Source organism: Haliotis cracherodii, unplaced genomic scaffold (assembly GCF_022045235.1).
Source record: "Haliotis cracherodii isolate W230 unplaced genomic scaffold, xgHalCrac1.p SCAF_18, whole genome shotgun sequence".
Classification (NCBI taxonomy): Eukaryota; Metazoa; Mollusca; class Gastropoda; order Lepetellida; family Haliotidae; genus Haliotis; species Haliotis cracherodii.
In genome coordinates, this window is record NW_027266273.1 from 23,152,190 (window position 1) to 23,177,483 (window position 25,294).

Genomic DNA, 25,294 nt, shown 5'->3' on the forward strand with positions numbered 1-25,294 from the left:
TTAATCCCAGAAAATCCACGTTGATCCATCATGTCTATATCATGATTAGGATATATATCAGTACAATAGTTTCACTTTGTTTTGTTTATATGACAAATTCTAAAATATACCTTTTCTATTTCCCTCTTGACATATCCCTAGTCTGATAATCGTCTGCATATTGTATTGGAAGGCTATTTATAGCACTGGTCATAATAAGGTGGGACAATACACCAACTGTGCGATCCGATACGTATCGCGATGCCTTGCATACGATCCGATACGTATCGGGATACTTGCATGTGCACTTATCTGTGGTGCGTAAGCCATCTTTTCCATAGACAGGATTGGCAAATACCTGGCACACTAATGATTAACAGTTAGCAGTGTCAGGTATGGTGCAATGGCTAAAAATATATACATTTTCACTAGTATTAAGTGTTTGGTGTTACACTTATTCAAGAAAACATTTATGGTAAGAATCAATACTTTTTACTTAGTGTGCGACTGTGATTGATACTTGTATCGAGAAGTAAAAAATCACGATCCCATGATGCATCAGTGTATCGTCCTACCACGTGTAGGCTGTTGCTAGTCCCGTAGGTAGAGTCGGAACTACCTGCCCCTGATTGTCCAGAATGAACATGAAGCGACAGGTGAAACACCTCATGGACTTTTAATGTTGAACAAAGCTGGAACATTAATCCGCCATATATCAGTGTATCCTCTCCCATGTTGCATCTGTATGTTCTAGTTCGCTGAGTAGCTTGTGTGTTAGAAATCCAAGGGGATGCTGGGTTCTTGTCCTTGGTTTGTCTGCACCATCCCCATGCTTGTGGGTTTCACTAAACACAAAAGACCTGCATCACGACAGACTTTCCTTTCACATCAAGTTGGCACGCCATGATATATCTGAAATGCTACATAAAAACTCACACAGAATTAGGATTGAAAATTAAGATGTTAATATAGCTTTTTTTTAACCCATAACTCATTAAGTTTAGTAGATGAAATAGAGGGTCCGTAGATTGTTTTGGCCATAAACTTCAAGAACCCACATGACTGCTTATTTTCAAACACTGAATGGTATGGTTGCAAAATATCGGGGCTCCGTTCCACAAACTTTCCATACTTTAAGATTAACAAGTTTAACATAGACTTACGACATTCATTTTTTATTTGTTTTGATTGTTGTTTAACACTGCAATCGGCAACATTTCAGCTATCTGACGGCGGTCTGTAAATAATCGAGTCTGGACCAGACAATCCAGTGATTCATATCATGACCACTGAATCACGTAATTGTAATGTCAATACTTACATCGACCAAGTCATCGAGCCTGACCACCCGATCCTGTTCGTCGCTTCTTACGATAGGCATAGTCGCCTTTTACAGTATGGAATACTGCATAGAATAACATGAAACTTACTGCATCAACACATATTTCAGCGTTCATAAATGGATAAACGTCTTCACAGGTTTACAACGGTAGTAGCACTTTTATTGCTTTATGGAACAGTGCCCAGCTGATATGGTCGATGGAAAGTCACAAAGAACTAAATGCATTTGATAATGCATGTATCCTATTGGGTCATAGTTCTGCAGATATATTTTTTGTCTCAATGGAGAACTTTTTGTCTTCTTCCAGAAACTGCTACCATGGATGCCAATTGTTGACGATGTAAGCAATGAAAACAGCAGCAGCTTCCAAATACCATGTTAATCAAAATGAGTCGTCAAATCGGACGCGGAGTCGTCGAGACAGTAGTGAGAAGAAGTATGAGGAGGTAGCAGTGGTTGGTAATGGGGCGTACGGGACTGTGTACAAGGCCCGAGACCTCAAGTGTGATGGGCAGTTTGTTGCCATGAAGAAGATTAGGATCTCCAACACCGAAGAGGGCATGCCCATGAGCGCCATCAGGGAGATCGCTTTACTCAAACAGCTGGAGAAATATGAACATGAAAATATTGTCAGGTATGTGTTCTGTTACCATTGGTTAATAATAATAATAATGTTAGAAAATCAATTACTTTCGATATTAGTTAGACGTGTTAAAAATTTGACAGAACTTTTTGACCAATTGAGTTTTTACTCGAAAGTTCCTATTTTAATTGGGTTATTACATATATTTTTTTCGGTAACCAATATTTTTTCACTCATCTGTTTATCACATGAGTAAACATTTTGAGATTTAAAATATAATGAAATGATGTTTTAGATGTATATAAAGGTTCTAAATATTGGCTTGACTCGGAAAGTAAATTAGCTTGTAATTGTGTTTAGGAAATGAGCGCCATTGTACGCATGCTGAAAAAGCTTCATTTGGTATTTACGCGTGCTGTTTTTACATTGAATATTTTTGGGGGGTATTTTACGCAAATATGCAGCTTATCAGTAGCTCTGATTTGACATTTTACACGACTGTTGCTATGTTTTGCAACACAGACTCATTTCTTGTTAAATATTCCTTGATTCACTTGTACTCATCATGGTTGGCCAAGATACATTGACTTCAGACATTCAATGTTTATCAAATCATATCTTAGAAACTGAACCCCACCAATAATCTATCAAATATTATTAATCAGAACATCATTATTATTTACCCATATTTCATTATTACTGACCAGCGTATGTGGGTCAAATGGCGCCAGGAGGTGTCATAAAAGCAACAGGTTAGTTGAATATCCATTTTCTTTGTTATCATGGTTAGGTTGTAGGTGCAATAGCTGTGTATATTACAGGGCATAAGGTCACGGGAGGCCCAGTCATCTAAGGTGCTGCAATTTGCTGTGTAGAGTTGCGTTGCTTGGACATGCAAGAAACCTATGATTGTGGGTTCAAATCCCATTCGCCCTGATTTTGTTTCTAGGTTTGTCAGAACTATACAGTGATTTATCAAGGACCGCTCAAAGGCCGATATTCGGCCCCAAGTCTGCAGCAAATGTCAGTAAGAATTCCAAATTGGAATTTAATAATTTCATAATTCATGATACAGTTTTAACTGATGTTATGTCTTTGTAGAGTTGACTTTTACATCACTAGCAGCAGGACCAATACAGAGGGGGAGGCTTACATGCTTAGTTTAACTTCATTGCATTGAATGCAATGTTAAACTTAAATGTTGAAATTCCCCTGAATTTAAGAAAATAAGGACCTTAATGTAAATCCCAATTTTGACACAAAGAAAAATTTTTTCTCTCAATTTGCCTCCCATGGGCTCTTACTTTGGAATCCTATATATATGACTGCCATATCTCCTGTGTTTTGCCATAGTGGTAACTGGTAAGACCTGCATCACTTCGCCTTTCCCCCCACATCAAGCTGACCTGTGGTGATATAACAGAAATACTCTTCAAAATGGCATTAAACACAACTCATTCATTCTGGGCCCACTTGCACAAAGCGAATTTAGCGCTAAGACTATTGTAAGCCTGTGTTAAAGTATGGGAGTTACGATCATCTTAGCACTAAGATCGCTTTGTGCAAGTGGGCCCTGGAGTCTGGAATCCCAGCATTGCTGCTCCTCATTCTCTGTGATGCATGAAGTCAGTTACATGCGGCTGTAGACTGTAGAGTGATTGTTTCCATGTCCTGCTCCTGCGGGAAGCTGTGCATGAACCCGACATGTCCCGAAGCATAGTCCAACACATGACCCCTTCATTAATCTCCCAGATGGGAGCACCCTGTGAAGATCCAGGTTAGAATACGTCTTCAGCAACCCATGCTTGCTGCAAGAGGTAACTTTGCTTGTCGTAAGAGGTGACTAACAGGATTGGGTGGTCAGACTCGCTGACTTGGTTGATAGTCTGGTACAGACTGGATTATTTACAGACCGCCATCATGCCAATGCAAAGCTTTGAAGAAGCCTTCAGTACTTGACAGTCCCGATGTGATATTATTTGCTTGATAACAGTGTTAGTATCTACACCGAAACGTCGCCCAATTGTAATAAAGAAGTTGCTCATCCGTAACAATTTTGTCTTAGTTACCATTCCAACTTCTAAATGCCACTCAAAGAAGTTAATGATTACTTGATTCCAAACGTGCTGAATATACTGAAACATTATCATGCCAACTTGATCAGTGTTGGATCAGTCACTGGTTACATGTGTGACATTCATGCGTCACTGGTTACATGTGTAACATTCATGCGTCACTGGTTACATGTGTGACATTCATGCATCACTGGTTACATATGTGACATTCATGCATCACTGGTAACATGTGTGACATTCATGTGTCACTGGTTACATGTGTGACATTCATGCATCACTGGTTACATATGTGACATTCATGCATCACTGGTTAGATATGTGATATTCATGCATCACTGGTTACATGTGTGACATTCATGTGTCCATGGTTACATGTGTGACATTCATGTATCACTGGTTACATGTGTGACATTCATGCATCACTGGTTACATATGTGACATTCATGCATCACTGGTAACATGTGTGACATTCATGCATCACTGGTTACATATGTGACATTCATGCATCACTGGTAACATGTGTGACATTCATGCATCACTAGTTACATGTGTGACATTCATGCATCACTGGTTACATATGTGACATTCATGCGTCACTGGTTACATGTGTGACATTCATGTGTCCATGGTTACATATGTAACATTCATGTGTCCATGGTTACATATGTGACTTTCATGTGTCCATGGTTACATATGTGATATTCATGCGTCCATGGTTACATATGTGACATTCATGCGTCAATGGTTACATGTGTGACATTCATGTGTCCATGGTTTCATATGCAACATTCATGCATCACTTGTTTCAAATGCAACATTCACGCATCACTGGTTACATATGTGACATTCATGTGTCACATAGTCTTTAAATTGTCTGCCAGACAATTGGGCAGATGGAGGAAAATTTCATGCAACCTGAGAGAAAAATTACCAGCCACGGGCAGCCGAGCAGGCAGATATTTCGGACACAGCACATGCCAGTAGTTACATATGTAAGGTTAAAGTGCCCTGTCACGCCGTCATTGTGTAATGATCTTTTGCCGCTTCATTTTGCTTGCAAGGGATCGGTGATCTAGTAAGATGGTGATGGAAATCACGATGCAATCCCTCTGTGATCACGCCGACCATCAAGGCATGGATATTGATCTGACATGGCTGAATGTGGGTCTGTGTGCCACTACCTCCACAACTCCATTGCTCGTGCTGGCACAACACAATAGCATGCCCCGCCTGCAAACACATCTATGTTTCTGTCACAACATTGGCACTCCCCACTCCCCCTTTCAGAGACAAAGGTCCTGTCACAAGTCACGAGAAAGTCGTACTAAGACATCTACTGCAAGAGCCTGAGACACATGTCAGGGTCTTGTCACAACTTAACACTAGGTCCCCCACACACATCTACTACCACTACCAGAGACAGGGTTTATCTTCTATATCATAGTAGAGGTCCTGCGACAACACTACAGTAGGACAAACATCTACTACCACTACCAGAGACAGGGTTCAGCCACTATATCATAGTAGAGGTCCTGCCACAACACTACAGTAGGACAAACATCTACTACCACTAACAGAGACAGGGTCTAGCCACTATATCATAGTAGAGGTCCTGCCACACCACTACAGTAGGACAAACATCTACTACCACCACCAGAGACAGGGTTTAGCCACTATGTCATAGTAGAGGTCCTGCCACAACTCTACAGTAGGACACACATCTACTACCACTACCAGAGACAGGGTTTAGCCACTATATCATAGTAAAGGTCTTGACACACCACTACAGTAGGACAAACATCTACTACCACTACCAGAGACAGGGTTTAGCCACTATATCATAGTAGAGGTCCTGCCACACCACTACAGTAGGACACACATCTACTCCCACTACCAGAGACAGGATTCAGCCACTATATCATAGTAGAGGTCCTGCCACAACACTACAGTAGGTCCCCCACACACATCTACTACCACTACCAGAGACAGGGTTTAGCCACTATGTCATAGTAGAGGTCCTGCCACAACACTACAGTTAGACACACACATCTACTACAACTACCAGAGACAGGGTTTAGCCACTATGTCATAGTAAAGGTCTTGACACACCACTACCGTAGGACACACATCTACTACCACTACCAGAGACAGGGTGTAGCCACTATATCATAGTAGAGGTCCTGCCACAACACTACAGTTAGACACACACACATCTACTACCACTACCAGAGACAGGGTTCAGCCACTATATCATAGTAAAGGTCCTGCCACAACACTACAGTAGGACACACATCTACTACCACTACCAGAGACAGGGTGTAGCCACTATATCATAGTAGAGGTCCTGCCACAACATTACAATAGGACACACATCTACTACCACTACCAGAGACAGGGTTTAGCCACTATATCATAGTAAAGGTCCTGCCACACCACTACCATAGGACACACATCTACTACCACTACCAGAGACAGGGTGTAGCCACTATATCATAGTAGAGGTCCTGCCACAACATTACAGTAGGACACACATCTACTACCACTACCAGAGACAGGGTGTAGCCACTATATCATAGTAGAGGTCCTGCCACAACACTACAGTAGGACACACATCTACTACCACTACCAGAGACAGGGTTTAGCAACTATGTCATAGTAAAGGTCCTGCCACACCACTACAGTAGGACACACATCTACTACCACTACCAGAGACAGGGTGTAGCCACTATATCATAGTAAAGGTCCTGACACAACACTAGAGTAGGACACACATCTACTACCACTACCAGAGACAGGGTTTAGCCATTATATCATAGTAGAGGTCCTGCCACAACACTACAGTAGAACACACATCTACTACCACTACCAGAGACAGGGTTTAGCCACTATATCATAGTAGAGGTCCTGCCACAACATTACAGTAGGACACACATCTACTACCACTAACAGAGACAGGGTGTAGCCACTATATCATAGTGGAGGTCTTGCCACAACACTACAGAAGGACACACATCTACTACCACTACCAGAGACAGGTTGTACCCACTATATCATAGTGGAGGTCTTGCCACAACACTACAGTAGGACACACATCTACTACCACTACCAGAGACAGGGTTTAGCCACTATGTCATAGTAGAGGTCCTGCCACACCACTACAGTAGGACACACATCTACTACCACTACCAGAGACAGGGTTTAGCCACTATGTCATAGTAGAGGTCCTGCCACACCACTACAGTAGGACACACATCTACTACCACTACCAGAGACAGGGTGTAGCCACTATATCATAGTAGAGGTCTTGCCACAAAACTACAGTAGGACACACATCTACTACCACTACCAGAGACAGGGTTTAGCCACTATATCATAGTAGAGGTCCTGCCACAACATTACAGTAGAACACACATCTACTACCACTACCAGAGACAGGGTTTAGCCACTATATCATAGTAGAGGTCCTGCCACAACATTACAGTAGGACACACATCTACTACCACTACCAGAGACAGGGTGTAGCCACTATATCATAGTAGAGGTCCTCCCACAACATTACAATAGGACACACATCTACTACCACTACCAGAGACAGGGTTTAGCCACTATATCATAGTAAAGGTCCTGCCACACCACTACCATAGGACACACATCTACTACCACTACCAGAGACAGGGTGTAGCCACTATATCATAGTAGAGGTCCTGCCACAACATTACAGTAGGACACACATCTACTACCACTACCAGAGACAGGGTGTAGCCACTATATCATAGTAGAGGTCCTGCCACAACACTACAGTAGGACACACATCTACTACCACTACCAGAGACAGGGTTTAGCAACTATGTCATAGTAAAGGTCCTGCCACACCACTACAGTAGGACACACATCTACTACCACTACCAGAGACAGGGTGTAGCCACTATATCATAGTAGAGGTCCTGCCACACCATTACAGTAGGACACACATCTATTACCACTACCAGAGACAGGGTTTAGCCACTATATCATAGTAGAGGTCCTGCCACAACACTACAGTAGGACACACATCTACTACCACTACCAGAGACAGGGTGTAGCCACTATATCATAGTGGAGGTCTTGCCACAACATTACAGTAGGACAAACATCTACTACCACTACCAGGGACAGGGTTTAGCCACTATATCATAGTAGAGGTCCTGCCACAACATTACAGTAGGACACACATCTACTACCACTACCAGAGACAGGGTGTAGCCACTATATCATAGTGGAGGTCTTGCCACAAAACTACAGTAGGACACACATCTACTACCACTACCAGAGACAGGGTTCAGCCACTATATCATAGTAGAGGTCCTGCCACAACACTACAGTTAGACACACACATCTACTACCACTACCAGAGACAGGGTTTAGCCACTATATCATAGTACAGGTCCTGCCACAACACTACAGTAGGACACACATCTACTACCACTACCAGAGACAGGGTGTAGCCACTATATCATAGTAAAGGTCCTGACACAACACTACAGTAGGACACACATCTACTACCACTACCAGAGACAGGGTTTAGCCATTATATCATAGTAGAGGTCCTGCCACAACATTACAGTAGGACACACATCTACTACCACTAAGAGAGACAGGGTGTAGCCACTATATCATAGTAGAGGTCCTGCCACAACACTACAGTAGGACACACATCTACTACCACTACCAGAGACAGGGTTCAGCCACTATATCATAGTAGAGGTCCTGCCACAACATTACAGTAGGACAAACATCTACTACCATTACCAGAGACAGGGTGTAGCCACTATATCATAGTAGAGGTCCTGCCACAACACTACAGTAGAACACACATCTACTACCACTACCAGAGACAGGGTTTAGCCACTATATCATAGTAGAGGTCCTGCCACAACATTACAGTAGGACACACATCTACTACCACTAACAGAGACAGGGTGTAGCCACTATATCATAGTAGAGGTCTTGCCACAACATTACAGTAGGACACACATCTACTACCACTAACAGAGACAGGGTGTAGCCACTATATCATAGTGGAGGTCTTGCCACAACACTACAGAAGGACACACATCTACTACCACTACCAGAGACAGGTTGTACCCACTATATCATAGTGGAGGTCTTGCCACAACACTACAGTAGGACACACATCTACTACCACTACCAGAGACAGGGTTTAGCCACTATGTCATAGTAGAGGTCCTGCCACACCACTACAGTAGGACACACATCTACTACCACTACCAGAGACAGGGTTTAGCCACTATATCATAGTAAAGGTCCTGCCACACCACTACAGTAGGACACACATCTACTACCACTACCAGAGACAGGGTGTAGCCACTATATCATAGTAGAGGTCTTGCCACAAAACTACAGTAGGACACACATCTACTACCACTACCAGAGACAGGGTTTAGCCACTATATCATAGTAGAGGTCCTGCCACAACATTACAGTAGAACACACATCTACTACCACTACCAGAGACAGGGTTTAGCCACTATATCATAGTAGAGGTCCTGCCACAACATTACAGTAGGACACACATCTACTACCACTAACAGAGACAGGGTGTAGCCACTATATCATAGTAGAGGTCCTGCCACAACACTACAGTAGGACACACATCTACTACCACTACCAGAGACAGGGTGTAGCCACTATATCATAGTGGAGGTCTTGCCACAAAACTACAGTAGGACACACATCTACTACCACTACCAGAGACAGGGTTCAGCCACTATATCATAGTAGAGGTCCTGCAACCACAATACAGTTAGACACACACATCTACTACCACTACCAGAGACAGGGTTTAGCCACTATATCATAGTACAGGTCCTGCCACAACACTACAGTAGGACACACATCTACTGCCACTACCAGAGACAGGGTTCAGCCACTATTTCATAGTAGAGGTCCTGCCACAACACTACAGTAGGACACACATCTACTACCACTACCAGGGACAGGGTTTAGCCACTATATCATAGTAGAGGTCCTGCCACAACACTACAGTAGGAGACACATCTACTACCACTACCAGAGACAGGGTTTAGCCACTATATCATAGTAGAGGTCCTGCCACACCACTACAGTAGGACACACATCTACTACCACTACCAGGGACAGGGTTTAGCCACTATATCATAGTAGAGGTCCTGCCACAACACTACAGTAGGAGACACATCTACTACCACTACCAGAGACAGGGTTTAGCCACTATATCATAGTAGAGGTCCTGCCACACCACTACAGTAGGACACACATCTACTACCACTACCAGAGACAGGGTTTAGCCACTATATCATAGTAGAGGTCCTGCCACAACACTACAGTAGGACACACATCTACTACCACTAACAGAGACAGGGTTTAGCCACTATATCATAGTAGAGTTTCTGCCACACCACTACAGTAGGACAAACATCTACTACCACTAACAGAGACAGGGTTCAGCCACTATATCATAGTAGAGGTCCTGCCACAACATTACAGTAGGACACACATCTACTACCACTACCAGAGACAGGGTTTAGCCACTATATCATAGTAGAGGTCCTGCCATAACACTACAGTAGGACACACATCTACTACCACTACCAGAGACAGGGTGTAGCCACTATATCATAGTAGAGGTCCTGCCACAACACTACAGTTAGACACACATCTACTACCACTACCAGAGACAGGGTGTAGCCACTATATCATAGTAGAGGTCCTGCCACAACATTACAGTAGGACACACATCTACTACCACTACCAGAGACAGGGTTTAGCCACTATATCATAGTAGAGGTCCTGCCACAACACCACAGTAGGACAAACATCTACTACCACTACCAGAGACAGGGTTTAGCCACTATGTCATGGTAAAGGTCCCGCCACAACACTACAGTAGGACAAACATCTACTACCACTACCAGAAACAGGGTTTAGCCACTATATCATAGTAGAGATCCTGCCACAACATTACAGTAGGACAAACATCTACTACCACTACCAGAGACAGGGTTCAGCTACTATGTCATAATAAAGGTCCCGCCACAACACCACATTAGGACAAACATCTACTACCACTACCAGAGACAGGGTTTAGCCACTATGTCATAGTAGAGGTCCTGCCACACCACTACAGTAGGACACACATCTACTCCCACTACCAGAGACAGGGTTCAGCCACTATATCATAGTAGAGGTCCTGCCACAACACTACAGTAGGACAAACATCTACTACCACTACCAGAGACAGGGTTCAGCCACTATGTCATAGTAGAGGTCCTGCCACACCACTACAGTAGGACACACATCTACTACCACTACCAGAGACAGGGTTCAGCCACTATGTCATAGTAGAGGTCCTGCCACACCACTACAGTAGAACACACATCTACTACCACTACCAGAGACAGGGTTCAGCCACTATGTCATAGTAGAGGTCCTGCCACACCACTACAGTAGGACACACATCTACTACCACTACCAGAGACAGGGTTTAGCCACTATGTCATAGTAGAGGTCCTGCCACAACACTACAGTAGGACACACATCTACTACCACTACCAGAGACAGGGTTTAGCCACTATGTCATAGTAGAGGTCCTGCCACACCACTACAGTAGGACAAACATCTACTACCACTACCAGAGGCAGGGTTCAGCCACTATGTCATAGTAGAGGTCCTGCCACAACATTACAGTAGGACAAACATCTACTACCACTACCAGAGACAGGGTTCAGCCACTATGTCATAGTAAAGGTCCCGCCACAACACCACAGTAGGACAAACATCTACTATCACTACCAGAGACAGTGTTTAGCCACTATGTCATAGTAGAGGTCCTGCCACACCACTACAGTAGGACACACATCTACTTCCAGTGACTGTGATCAGGGTGCTGCCATTGACCGTGATCAGGAGCCATTGAGGTGTGACGGCCTATTGAAGACATGGCAGTGTTCGATCCCACTTGATGTAAACAAAGTCAATAGCCTGCCACATAATGAGGCTATTTATAGTGACTCTGGTATGTGGTTGTCAGGTGTGGTATGTGGGACATTGTGCTGGCTAGATAACGAAATGAAACAGTGCTGGACTCGAAGTAGTCTCGGGTGGTTAGTCCGATCTAATGATTTGTAGCACAGGCCTGTGTCAGTCTTTCCCCCAAATCTAGTTATGTTGTATAATCCATTACTCCCAGTTGAGCTCAGGAGCTGTTGGACGCATGGTTAGGGACAAACCATTTGATATTCTGGTGGGAGACCTGGGGTTTTATTGAAAAAAAAATTGTCCCAGAAAATCCTTAAAAAAATAGATATGCTTCAAACTGTTAAAAATAATTGTCTGTCGTAAATAATATTGTTGAAAAAAAATTTGCTTTAAAAAAATAAAGTACAGGCTCATAGTTTTCTTTGAAATAATATATGGTTTGGCAGATGAAGATGAAAAAATATATAGTCTCCATTCATCCAAGCCACCCACTCAGAATATCAAATGGTCGTTACTTACCTCCCTGATGTTGGATTATATACATATACTCAAAGCAACTATTGATGGGTCGCCGATGTAATATGGGGTAGAAAACTAATTTATATAAATAATGAGGACATATTGACTGAAACTGAATGTATTGTATTTATTACAAAAGAAAGAGATGCAGGCAATGGTGATTCAAACAGATACCTAGCAGCATCATGTCCACATACACTGCTGCAACACTCAGGAAATGTCAGAATCAGGTGTTACCTCCCCTTCTTCCCATTCCCTCTGTGAACCATGTCCTCATGCTCCTGACCAGGGTCATATCACAGCCTGCGGTATGGCCTTCCACTCTCGGAGCAGAGCTTCTTGCTGAGTCCCAAGATCATGTGGAACAGGGTGACTCCTCCAAAGAAGGCACCCTAGTTGATCCCAGACATTTTCGATTGGGCTATAGTTAGGAGAGCAAGCTGGCCACTCCATCATGCGTATTCCTACTTGATGATTTAAGGTGTTGACCACGTTAACGCGATGAGGATGTGGGTTATCATCCAGCAGCATGGTTCTTGAATGGTACCACAATTGGGGCCAGTATCTTGTCTTAAAGCATCGTTAAGTGAGATTTACTGGCCTCCTGGACGTCCAGAACGGAGACCAGCAGAACGCGGTCTGCTTCGTACGGTGGTCTTGCTAATGCGGATATATTTGGTGGTAAAGTGTTTGGCACTTGTCTGACGTGAAATCAGAAATCAATCACATTGGGCAAGATTCACAAGGTACCCATCCTGCCTCATGGTTATGACCCCAGGACGACCTGGTCTTCCAGCATAGGCACCTGTTCCAGTGGCCTAGTGCTGCTGCTGCTGCTGCTGCTGCTGCTGCTAAAGCCTCCCAATCACACTCTGAGTGACGTTTAGAACTGAGACGACACACTAACTGTGGGATCCGATACGTATCACGATACCTTGCTCACGATCCGATACATATCACAATACTTGTATGTGCTCGTATCTGTAGTGCTTAACCCATATTTTTCATAGACAGGATATTCAAATACCTGGCACACTGATGATTTACAGTTGGCAGTGTCCAGTATCGCTCAATAGCTGAAAATATTTAATTTTTCACTACTTATTAGTATATTTATTAAAGAATACATTTAAGGTAAGACTCAATACTTTTTACTTAGTGTGCCACTGTGATCGATACTTGTATAGGGGAGTGAATTATCGCGTTCACCGATGCAGTGGTGCATCGTCCCACCACTAGTTTTAATGTGCTGCCACCTGACTTTGACTATTGCCAGGTTGGAGCATCCCAATAGCCCTGCTTCCATTTTTAACACTCAAAACTTGACACATTGTCACAGGTGTTTCCTGTGAGTTGGTTTAAAACCATGTGTCCATATTCTGATTTGCATGTGCAGCTACTGAAAATTGGCTGTGATCGGGCGATACAATTGTGACCATGAACACAAACACAGTGATTAAATTAATGAAAATTTGGTCAGTGTTTACTTGCTCCTGCATTAATTACCATGGCTCAAATATTGTTTTCACTAGTACAGTCACAAACATGTGGTCTGAAACAACTGGGGTTTGCAAATTATTAGTCTTAGATTTGAAAAGGAAACCTTCATTTGTATCGTCCTTAACTGTATGGGGGACCCTTCAATAGTTTAAGATGTCAAAATATTCTCTTAGCCCCTGTATGTAAGATAAGAGTTGAAAATCAGTCAGGTTCAAAACCCATGTTCAACTACAGCTAAATATATTAATTGCTTTTAATGCTGAATATAATTTTCAGTGAAAATTAATGATGGTTATTTTGGAGTGTTCCTTTGAACTCTTAACTAATGACCTATCAGTAAATGGGTAATTGTACTCAAACATTTTGGTAAACCCACAGGTATTTGAATCTTTGTCGTGAAGTGTGGTTCCATGATCAGCATTTCAGACTTTTTGTATATTATGTTACATGAGACTTCTGTAAGCAAAGGTATCTGTTATTTAATGTTGTAATATCTGCACTTGATAAAAATACCCTCCAGATTACCCAAATTCTGGAAAGGATATGCTGTAGAACAAGTATCTTTTTACCATGTTTGCAGCTGGTTAGTAGGGTCATCTGGTATTTCATAGCATTTTCAAAATCTGTTGTAAATCAAAACACACACAACATTGGTGACAGATGTCTTTGCTAAAGGCGTAAAGCTCTTCAAAGATCACGATGAACACCCAGGGTTGCTAAGAGTGTCATTAAAACCGTAAATTACCATCACATTTTCAGCAATATAGCAAATATTAATTGTACTTATGGAGTAGAGAAATGTTTACCAATGTTGGAGAGTGTATGTTTGCCATACTCTGTGTTTGACATATATGAGATGGATGTTTTGTCAACTTGTCAGGCTTCTGGACGTGCGTCACACTCCGGTCACGGACAGCGAGATTCGGCTGACGCTGGTGTTTGAGTACATCGACCAGGACCTTGCAACCTACTTGGAGCGTTGCCCCTCCCCGGGGCTGGGGCCCGATCGGATACGGGTAGGTGACAGAACTGGCTGACACAGAGGCAGGAAAAGCACATGCTTGTTGGGGGATGGTCGGAGAATGTCTGGTCAGCCAGATGGTGTTTGGTGGTAGTGGTGGTTTTGCCATTTTGTGCTGTTTTTCTTAATATTGGACGTGTTTAACTTGCTACAGATTATATATATTTACTCAAACATAACTGGAAAAAGACTTATCTTATAATGTCAGATGATATAATTAAAGTTTGTCCTTCCCCAGACAATGTTAGCAATATGTATGGAGTATTTCTGTCCCAAGTTTATTTTCTGATTCTGTTCAATTGTAAGGAAAATTATTTTCTTCTTTTCATTAGATAGAGCTGATTTTTAGATGATTGTATTTCCCATTGTACAGATGAAAGTTTACCAGGCTTGAGTCAGATAGACTGGTTCTCTCGTCCTGGCCCTCGGCTTTAGCTTGCAACTACATTGAAACCCTTTTTGTCCTTACTGTTCCAAGTGCCCTGTTAAGATGAAAGGAATGAACTCCTAGTGTATATCACTAATATTGCAACCAATATCGTTAACTGAAGCAAAAAAACCCAACTCCCTGACACTGACTGAATATGGTGCAACAAGGAGCAGGTCATCGAGACGGCCATGTCTGGCTAAAGTCGTGTACTCCTACCCTAGAGTGGTGTACTCCTATCCTAGAGACGTGTACTCCTATCCTAGAGTCGTGTACTCCTATCCTAGAGACGTGTACTCCTATCCTGGAGTCGTGTACTCCTACCCTAGAGACATGTACTCCTATCCTAGAGTCGTGTACTCCTATCCTAGAGACGTGTACTCCTATCCTAGAGACGTGTACTCCTATCCTGACACTGCCTGAATATGGTGCAACAAGGAGCAGGTCATTGAGACGGCCATGTCTGGCTAGAGTCGTGTACTCCTACCCTAGAGTCGTGTACTCCTGTCCTGGAGACGTGTACTCCTATCTTAGAGACGTGTAATCCTATCCTAGAGTCTTGTATTCCTGTCCTAGAGACGTGTACTCCTATCCTACAGTCGTGTACTCCTATCCTAGAGTCGTGTATTCCTGTCCTAGAGTCGTGTACTCCTATCCTAGAGTCGTGTATTCCTGTCCTAGAGACGTGTACTCCTATCCTAGAGTCGTGTATTCCTGTCCTAGAGTCGTGTATTCCTGTCCTAGAGACGTGTGCTCCTATCCTAGAGTCGTGTACTCCTATCCTAGAGTCGTGTATTCCTGTCCTAGAGTCGTGTATTCCTGTCCTAGAGTCGTGTACTCCTATCCTAGTCGTGTACTCCTATCCTAGTCGTGTACTCCTATCCCAGAGCCGTGTACTCCTGTCCTAGAGCCGTGTATTCCTGTCCTAGAGACGTGTACTCCTATCCTAGAGTCGTGTACTCCTATCCTAGAGCCGTGTACTCCTGTCCTAGAGTCGTGTACTCCTATCCTAAAGTCGTGTATTCCTGTCCTAGAGACGTGTACTCCTGTCCTAGAGACGTGTACTCCTATCCTAGAGTCGTGTACTCCTATCCTAGAGTAGTGTACTCCTATCCTAGAGACATGTACTCCTATCCTAGAGCCATGTACTCCTGTCCTAGAGTTGTGTACTCCTATCCTAGAGTCGTGTATTCCTGTCCTAGAGACGTGTGCTCCTATCCTAGAGACGTGTACTCCTATCCTAGAGTCGTGTACTCCTATCCTAGAGTCGTGTACTCCTATCCTAGAGTCGTGTACTCCTATCCTGACACTGACTGAAGTGTGGTGCAACAAGGAGCAGGTCATTGAGACGCCCATGTCTGGCTAGAGTCGTGTACTATTATCCTACTACTGACGCTAAACGATACATCACGATTCCTGGTAATTGTCTGGTCATGCTTGTCATGGTTACACTTGAGATCTAGCTTCTGATAGCTTATTGACCCTCTGAAGTGCACATGCACCTCACCATCAATCAGACTTCAGAGTGCCTGAAAACCTGAAGGACACCAGGCCTGTCTTTTATGTTGAATTATGTTCTCACAGTCAGTTGTGACTGGACTGGTATCCTTTATCCACAATGGCTTGATTGACTTTTTTCTCATGTGACTGGGATGGTTTAATGTGTCAATGGATCCTGATGATGTCACACAGTGGTCCCAATAGGTTGCCACCTCATTGATGATAACTCGTTGGCTGTAGTGTCATGTTGGCTTTAGATATGGTTTGGATCATTTATGACTCTATAAGTCTGGGGCCAGTGACCGGGCGACTCTTTGCAATATGGTTCCCTGGCAAAATACTTGTTGCACGTTGGTTCAAGCTACTCTCAGCGGTAGCCCGTTTGCAGAGCTCTCTACAGCATCACCGCTTCCCACTGTACTTGGAGGCGACAACCATGCTTGAACTTGAACTCCCAAATGTCTGACAATTATATTTCGACTATCATGACATCAAATACTCTAGTTTCTATTTTTGTATTTTTGGATATAGTATTCACGTCCGTCCGTCCGTACGTCCCACCTGTTTGTTGCCGCGATATCTTCATATTTGGAACTATGGTGTATATACAGACTCTGCAGACACCAGTCGGTTTTGGTGACCTTGACCCCATTTTCAAGGTCACAGCAGGCAAATCTGCTTTTGGAGTTGGAAAACGGTATTGCCGCGATATCTCAAGAACTAAACACTGGATTGTTTTCATATTTGGAACTATAGTGTATATACAGACTCTGCAGACACCAGTTGGTTTTGGTGACCTTGACCCCATTTTCAAGGTCACAGCAGGCAAATCTGCTTTTGGAGTTGGAAAACGGTGTTGCCGCAATATCTAAAGAACTAATCGCAGGATTGTCTTCATATTTGGAACTATGGTGTATATACAACAGACTCTGTAGACACCAGTCGGTTTTGGTGACCTTGACCCCATTTTCAAGGTCACAGCAGGCAAATCTGCGTTTGGAGTTGGAAAACGGTATTGCTGCGATATCTCAAGAACTAAACACTGGATTGTTTTCATATTTGGAACTATGGTGTATATACAGACTCTGCAGACACCAGTCGGTTTTGGTGACCTTGACCCCATTTTCAAGGTCACAGCAGGCAAATCTGCTTTTGGAGTTGGAAAACGGTATTGCCGCGATATCTCAAGAACTAAACACTGGATTGTCTTCATATTTGGAACTATAGTGTATATACAGACTCTGCAGTCACCAGTCGGTTTTGGTGACCTTGACCCCATTTTCAAGGTCACAGCAGGCAAATGTGCTTTTGGAGTTGGAAAACGGTGTTGCCGCGATATCTCAAGAACTAAACACAGGATTGTCTTCATATTTGGAACTATGGTGTATATACAGACTCTGCAGACACCAGTCGGTTTTGGTGACCTTGACCTTGTCTCCCTTGTTAGATGTTGGTTGTCTCACTTGTTACCTGATGGTTGTCTCCCTTGTCACCTGATGGTTGTCTCCCTTGTTAGATGTTGGTAGTCTCCGTTTTTACATGCTGGTTGTCTCCCTTGTTAGATGCTGATTGTCTCCCTTGTTACCTGATGGTTGTCTACCTTGTTAGATGTTGGTTGTCTCACTTGTTACCCGATGGTTGTCTCCCTTGTTAGATGTTGGTTGTCTCCCTTGTCACCTGATGGTTGTCTCCCTTGTTAGATGCTGATTGTCTCCCTTGTTAGATGTTGGTTTAACACATCTAAGGCAGACAGTGTCTTCCTCTTTTCAGGATTTGATGCATCAGCTGCTGAGTGGTGTAGACTTTCTGCATGCCCATCGTATTGTCCATCGAGATCTCAAGCCACAAAATGTCCTCATCACAAGTCAAGGTCAACTCAAGTTGGCAGACTTTGGTCTCGCCCGGATCTATAGTTTCCAGATGGCACTAACATCTGTGGTAAGTATCATATGTAACATCAACAGTACAGTCTAGTTAGCTTGCAAACAGAATATTTGGATGTATTTAAGCATAAAAATAGAGAATATAAAAACTCAACAATAATTTGTGAAACTACAAAACTGCAATCACACCAGCAATTAAATGCTTCATTTGATAAAGGAAAAAAGTTATCATAGAAATGTAAGCTCCACACTTGATCACAGTAATTTGGGATTTATCATTGGCACATGGTTACCAGGGTAACATCAACTGTAAAAGTAAACATTAATGCCTCTTGCCCTCTGCCATATAATGGGGGGAGATTATGTCAAACAGATCCTGAAGTGGTGCCTTTTGCTTCTTACGGATTTTTGGCATTTATATTTGTCTTGATTTCCATGGAAACAATTTGGGCTGAGTCTCATAAGGTGGTGGATTCCGTTTCCGGAGCACAACTCAATCCCCATTTAATATCTTTCAACCAAACTTGGCAGATATGTCAAACAGACCCTTTTGCTATTTAGGAATTTCCTGTTTCCAAGGCAACAAGTTTGACTTTGACTCTGTTTATAGAGGGGGCGACAGGAGTGGCCCAGTCGTCTAAGGCGTAGCAATTCGCTGTGCACACCAGTAACCTATTATTGTGGGTTCGAATCCCATTTCACCCCAATTATGTTTCTAGGTTTGTCCGCACCATATCCGCCCTCGTGGGTTTCACCGAAGTGGTAAACATCAGTTACATAAAAGTTGGACTTAAAGTAACAGTCAGAATTGTTCTTTGGAATTTGTCGGGGCCGAGGGGATGTGTCATCTTCTAGTGACTGTTGTCAGTAAAATACCAATCTCCGCAGCAAAGCCATACTTAAGATGCCTTTGGATATTTTGTATGTATGTATCTGTGTTCTGTGGCATGTGGTGACGCTATGGTACCGTGCCCCGGAGGTGTGTGTGTATATATCTGTGTTCTGTGACAGGTGGTGACGCTATGGTACCGTGCCCAGGAGGTGTGTGTGTATATCTGTGTTCTGTGACAGGTGGTGACGCTATGGTACCGTGCCCTGGAGGTGTGTGTGTATATATCTGTTTTCTGTGGCAGGTGGTGACACTATGGTACCATGCCCCGGAGGTGTGTGTGTATATATCTGTGTTCTGTGACAGGTGGTGACGCTATGGAGGTGTGTGTGTATATATCTGTGTTCTGTGGCAGGTGGTGACACTATAGTACAATGCCCCGGAGGTGTATGTATATATATATCTGTGTTCTGTGACAGGTGTTGACACTATGGAGGTGTGTGTGTATATATCTGTGTTCTTTTTGAGAGGTGGTGACGCTATGGAGGTGTGTGTGTATATATCTGTGTTCTGTGGCAGGTGGTGACGCTATGGAGGTGTGTGTGTATATATCTGTGTTCTGTGACAGGTGGTGATGCTATGGAGGCGTGTGTATATATATCTGTGTTCTGTGACAGGTGGTGACACTATAGTACCGTGCCCCGGAGCTGTGTGTATATATATATATCTGTGTTCTGTGACAGGTGGTGACGCTATTGAGGTGTGTGTGTATATATCTGTGTTCTGTGGCAGGTGATGGAGGTATGGAGGTGTGTGTGTGTATATATCTGTGTTCTTTGACAGGTGGTGACGCTATGGAGGTGTGTGTATATATATATCTGTGTTCTGTGGCAGGTGATGGAGGTATTGAGGTGTGTGTGTGTATATATCTGTGTTCTGTGACAGGTGGTGACGCTATTGAGGTGTGTGTGTGTATATCTGTGTTCTTTGACAGGTGGTGACGCTATTGAGGTGTGTGTGTATATATCTGTGTTCTGTGGCAGGTGGTGACGCTATTGAGGTGTGTGTGTATATATCTGTGTTCTGTGACAGGTGGTGACGCTATTGAGGTGTGTGTGTATATATCTGTGTTCTGTGGCAGGTGGTGACACTATGGAGGTGTGTGTGTATATATCTGTGTTCTGTGGCAGGTGGTGAAGGTATGGAGGTGTGTGTGTATATATCTGTGTTCTGTGACAGGTGGTGACGCTATGTAGGTGTGTGTGTATATATCTGTGTTCTTTGACAGGTGGTGACGCTATGGAGGTGTGTGTGTATATATCTGTGTTCTGGGACAGGTGGTGACGCTATGGAGGTGTGTGTGTATATATCTGTGTTCTGTGGCAGGTGGTGACACTATGGAGGTGTGTGTGTATATATCTGTGTTCTGTGGCAGATGGTGAAGGTATGGAGGTGTGTGTGTATATATCTGTGTTCTGTGACAGGTGGTGACGCTATGTAGGTGTGTGTGTATATATCTGTGTTCTTTGACAGGTGGTGACGCTATGGAGGTGTGTGTGTATATATCTGTGTTCTGGGACAGGTGGTGACGCTATGGAGGTGTGTGTGTATATATCTGTGTTCTGGGACAGGTGGTGACGCTATGGAGGTGTGTGTGTATATATCTGTGTTCTGGGACAGGTGGTGATGCTATGGAGGTGTGTGTGTATATATCTGTGTTCTTTGACAGGTGGTGACGCTATGGAGGCGTGTGTATATATATCTGTGTTCTGGGACAGGTGGTGACACTATGGAGGTGTGTGTGTATATATCTGTGTTCTGGGATAGGTGGTGACGCTATGGAGGTGTGTGTGTATATATCTGTGTTCTGGGACAGGTGGTGACGCTATGGAGGTGTGTGTGTATATGGGTCATTCTCTAAAAAAGTAACATTTCCTGTCCAAATGAATTTTCTTGAAAACAACTCATAATTCTGTTTTCAGATTACTTGACAATGAAGATATTTATCAGATTTATGCAATATTCTGATCAAATTACTGCTATAACCTTATGTTAGCCAGAACAATACCTTTAATGTGCAGAAATGTGCAGAAACTTGTTGTCCACAAATAAAAAATCAAACTTTCTCAAATTATCTTTAGTCTCTGGGAACAAATACTTCCCAAAGCCCTGGTGATTTATGTAGCATGACATTATGAAAGGCAGATAACAGCAGAAAAGCTGATGATTTTCCACTTGGAATCATTATTTTTGGAAACAGTAATCGTGTCCAGAGTAATCGTGTCTGTCCTGTCACCAGGTAGTACAAGTACAAATAATAATTGCTCCTTTGGTAAGCCAGAAGGCTAAGGTCTTTGCAGGTCTCTTCCTTTCCAGTACTATCATGGCACCATATGCTCAAGCAATTTATATTGGTGCAGTGTCTTCAAAATAACTGGTAAATGTTGTCTTTTGATGTGTACTTTTTGTAGGTGTCTGTGCTGTAACCATGCATTTTGGGTTCCGGAATTGTTATTAAAAAAATCAAATATAATGAGCATATTTGACTGTCAGAATGGAACTCAACCAGTGTGCTTTTTTTAGTGCAAGAGAGAAGTCATTGTCCTAAGCTGGCATTATGTCATAGTTTGTCTCTCCTGTCACTGTCTCTGCTGTCACCTTAAAAAAAGTGACAGGACAGACATATTTAGGCGACAGCACAGACATATAGTGTTCAATAAATGTTTCAACATATATATATTAAAAGACAAAGAAAACATGTAATGTAATGTATTTTGTATGTTTGTTTGTTGCATGAAAATCTGAAGATTATCAACATTTGGGTCAATAAATACTGATTACACTGCACAGTAGATCTTTGGTAACAGCACAGACTTTTAATAGTGACAGCACAGACACATTTCAGTGACAGCAAAGACAATTTAGGATTTTTTTATCATGTTGACACAAATAATGAACAATTATTCATTTAATCGCATTACTGTTGTACATGATTAAGAAATGTAACATATTTAGCAAATTTAAATGAAAGTAATGTTACATGATCACTTCAAACACAGTGTCTATGAGTGACTGTGACAGCACAGACACGTAACAGTAACAGCAGAGACATTTAGTGTTTAATAGAGATTTTGAGGAGGTTTTGTTCAATGTTTCAGTGTCTTTAAAACTCTATCTCTTAGGCTTTTGTTAGTTACCGGAAAAATTGAATTTCCATTAACATTTGGGTCAATAAACACTGATTACACTGCACAGTAGAACTTTGGTAACAGCACAGACATTTAATAGTAACAGCACAGACACTTTTCAGTGACAGCAAAGACATTTGATTTATTTACCAAGTTGACACAAATAATGAACAATTATTCAATTTGCTCGCCCTACTGTTGTACATAATTAAGAAATGTAACATATTTAGCAACTTTGAATGAAAGTAATTTTACATGATCACTTCAAACACCGTGTCTGTGCATGAGGGAAAGAGAGAAGTGGAGGTGTGTGCTGACAGAATGGAGTGTATGAGTGGGGAAAAGAGAGAAGTGGAGGTGTGTGCTGACAGAATGGAGTGTATGAATGGGGGAAAGAGAGAAGTGGAGGTGTGTGCTGACAGAATGGAATGTATGAGTGGGGAAAGAGAGAAGTGGAGGTGTGTGTTGACAGAATGGAGTGTATGAGTGGGGAAAAGAGAGAAGTGGAGGTGTGTGTTGACAGAATGGAGTGTATGAGTCAGGGAAAGAGAGAAGTGGAGGTGTGTGCTGACAGAATGGAGTGTATGAATGGGGGAAAGAGAGAAGTGGAGGTGTGTGTTGACAGAATGGAGTGTATGAGTCAGGGAAAGAGAGAAGTGGAGGTGTGTGCTGACAGAATGGAGTGTATGAATGGGGGAAAGAGAGAAGTGGAGGTGTGTGCTGACAGAATGGAGTGTATGAGTGGGGGAAAGAGAGAAGTGGAGGTGTGTGTTGACAGAATGGAGTGTATGAATGGGGGAAAGAGAGAAGTGGAGGTGTGTGCTGACAGAATGGAGTGTATGAGTGGGGGAAAGAGAGAAGTGGAGGTGTGTGCTGACAGAATGGAGTGTATGAATGGGGGAAAGAGAGAAGTGGAGGTGTATGCTGACAGAATGGAGTGTATGAGTGGGGGAAAGAGAGAAGTGGAGGTGTGTGTTGACAGAATGGAGTGTATGAGTGGGGGAAAGAGAGAAGTGTAGGTGTGTGCTGACAGAATGGAGTGTATGAATGGGGGAAAGAGAGAAGTGGAGGTGTGTGCTGACAGAATGGAGTGTATGAGTGGGGGAAAGAGAGAAGTGGAGGTGTGTACTGACAGAATGGAGTGTATGAGTGGGGGAAAGAGAGAAGTGTAGGTGTGTGCTGACAGAATGGAGTGTATGAATGGGGGAAAGAGAGAAGTGGAGGTGTGTGCTGACAGAATGGAGTGTATGAGTGGGGGAAAGAGAGAAGTGGAGGTGTGTGCTGACAGAATGGAGTGTATGAGTGGGGGAAAGAGAGAAGTGGAGGTGTGTGCTGACAGAATGGAGTGTATGAGTGGGGGAAAGAGAGAGGTGGAGGTGTATGCTGACAGAATGGAGTGTATGAGTGGGGGAAAGAGAGAAGTGGAGGTGTATGTTGACAGAATGGAGAGTCTGAATGATGATGAAATTCACCAAAAGACAAGTAAGGAAATGGTACACAGTTCAGATGATGATAAGATGGAAAGACAAAAGGAAATACACCAGCCAGTTGATACAAATGAATGCCCCAGGAAATTCGTTGTCATTGTGTATAACATATCATATCCTGGTTATGTTGAAGATATAGAGCTAGGTGAAGTTTTTGTGGAATATATGCATAACGCGGGAAAGCACGGGAATGCAAATTGTTTCTTCTGGCCACGCAAACTTAAAGACAAATGCTGGTACCAATTTGAGTACATAGTTAGCTTTGTACCAGAGCCTTCCAAAATATCACTGTCCTCTGACTATTGTGTTGAGTCTTCTTTGTGGGAAGATATGTTGGAAACAATTCATGGCAAACAATAACCTGTGTTTATATGTGCACATGAATGAGGTCAAGAATGATTTACTGAATGTTATCATATAATGCTATCATTTGGTAAAAGTGCAAATATGTTATCAGACTTTGTCTGTGCTGTTACTGTTGAAGTTTTGAAAGTTGACTATTCTCGTTTCCTTACAGGTTTTTGCTTGGAATAAGCAACAATAACCTCAAAAAGTGCCATTAAGGTTGTTGGTAGAGTTTCTGATCAAGTTCTATTTTTGAGATGAGCAATTCCACATAATATTGGTTTATGAATTTTTGCTTGTCTGTGCTGTTACCAAACCTCACATTTTTATCTAATTAAGGTCAGATACAAAATACACCTAACGCTTTGATATGCACATTCATTGAGTTTCCCTTTTTTTGGCTACCTTTACTTCTGAAACACAGAACACAGAAATAGTTATTATAGTTTTGGCAATTACAAAATATTTTGTCTTTCCTGTTACCATGTTGTCTGTCCTGTTACCGTGAATGTCTTGCCTGTCACCAGGTTTCTGCCATCTCAAAAGTTAAAATTGGTTCAACTCTGCTGACAAAAAATTATATAATTCATAAAATGAGTG

The 25,294-nt window shown here is 42.7% G+C and overlaps 1 protein-coding gene across 2 annotated transcripts in view; it reads left to right on the forward strand.

Annotated features, from left to right (window-relative positions):
• LOC139465900 (cyclin-dependent kinase 6-like) overlaps positions 1-25,294 on the forward strand; it is a 38,715-nt gene that overhangs the window by 4,179 nt on the left and 9,242 nt on the right. For both annotated transcript variants that reach the window (XM_071247892.1, XM_071247893.1), the window contains exons 2-4: positions 1,629-1,955; positions 14,895-15,030; positions 18,733-18,900. In XM_071247892.1, coding sequence (XP_071103993.1) covers positions 1,669-1,955; positions 14,895-15,030; positions 18,733-18,900 — 591 coding nt within the window. In that variant the 5' untranslated portion in view covers positions 1,629-1,668. The remainder of the gene's footprint in view (positions 1-1,628; positions 1,956-14,894; positions 15,031-18,732; positions 18,901-25,294) is intronic.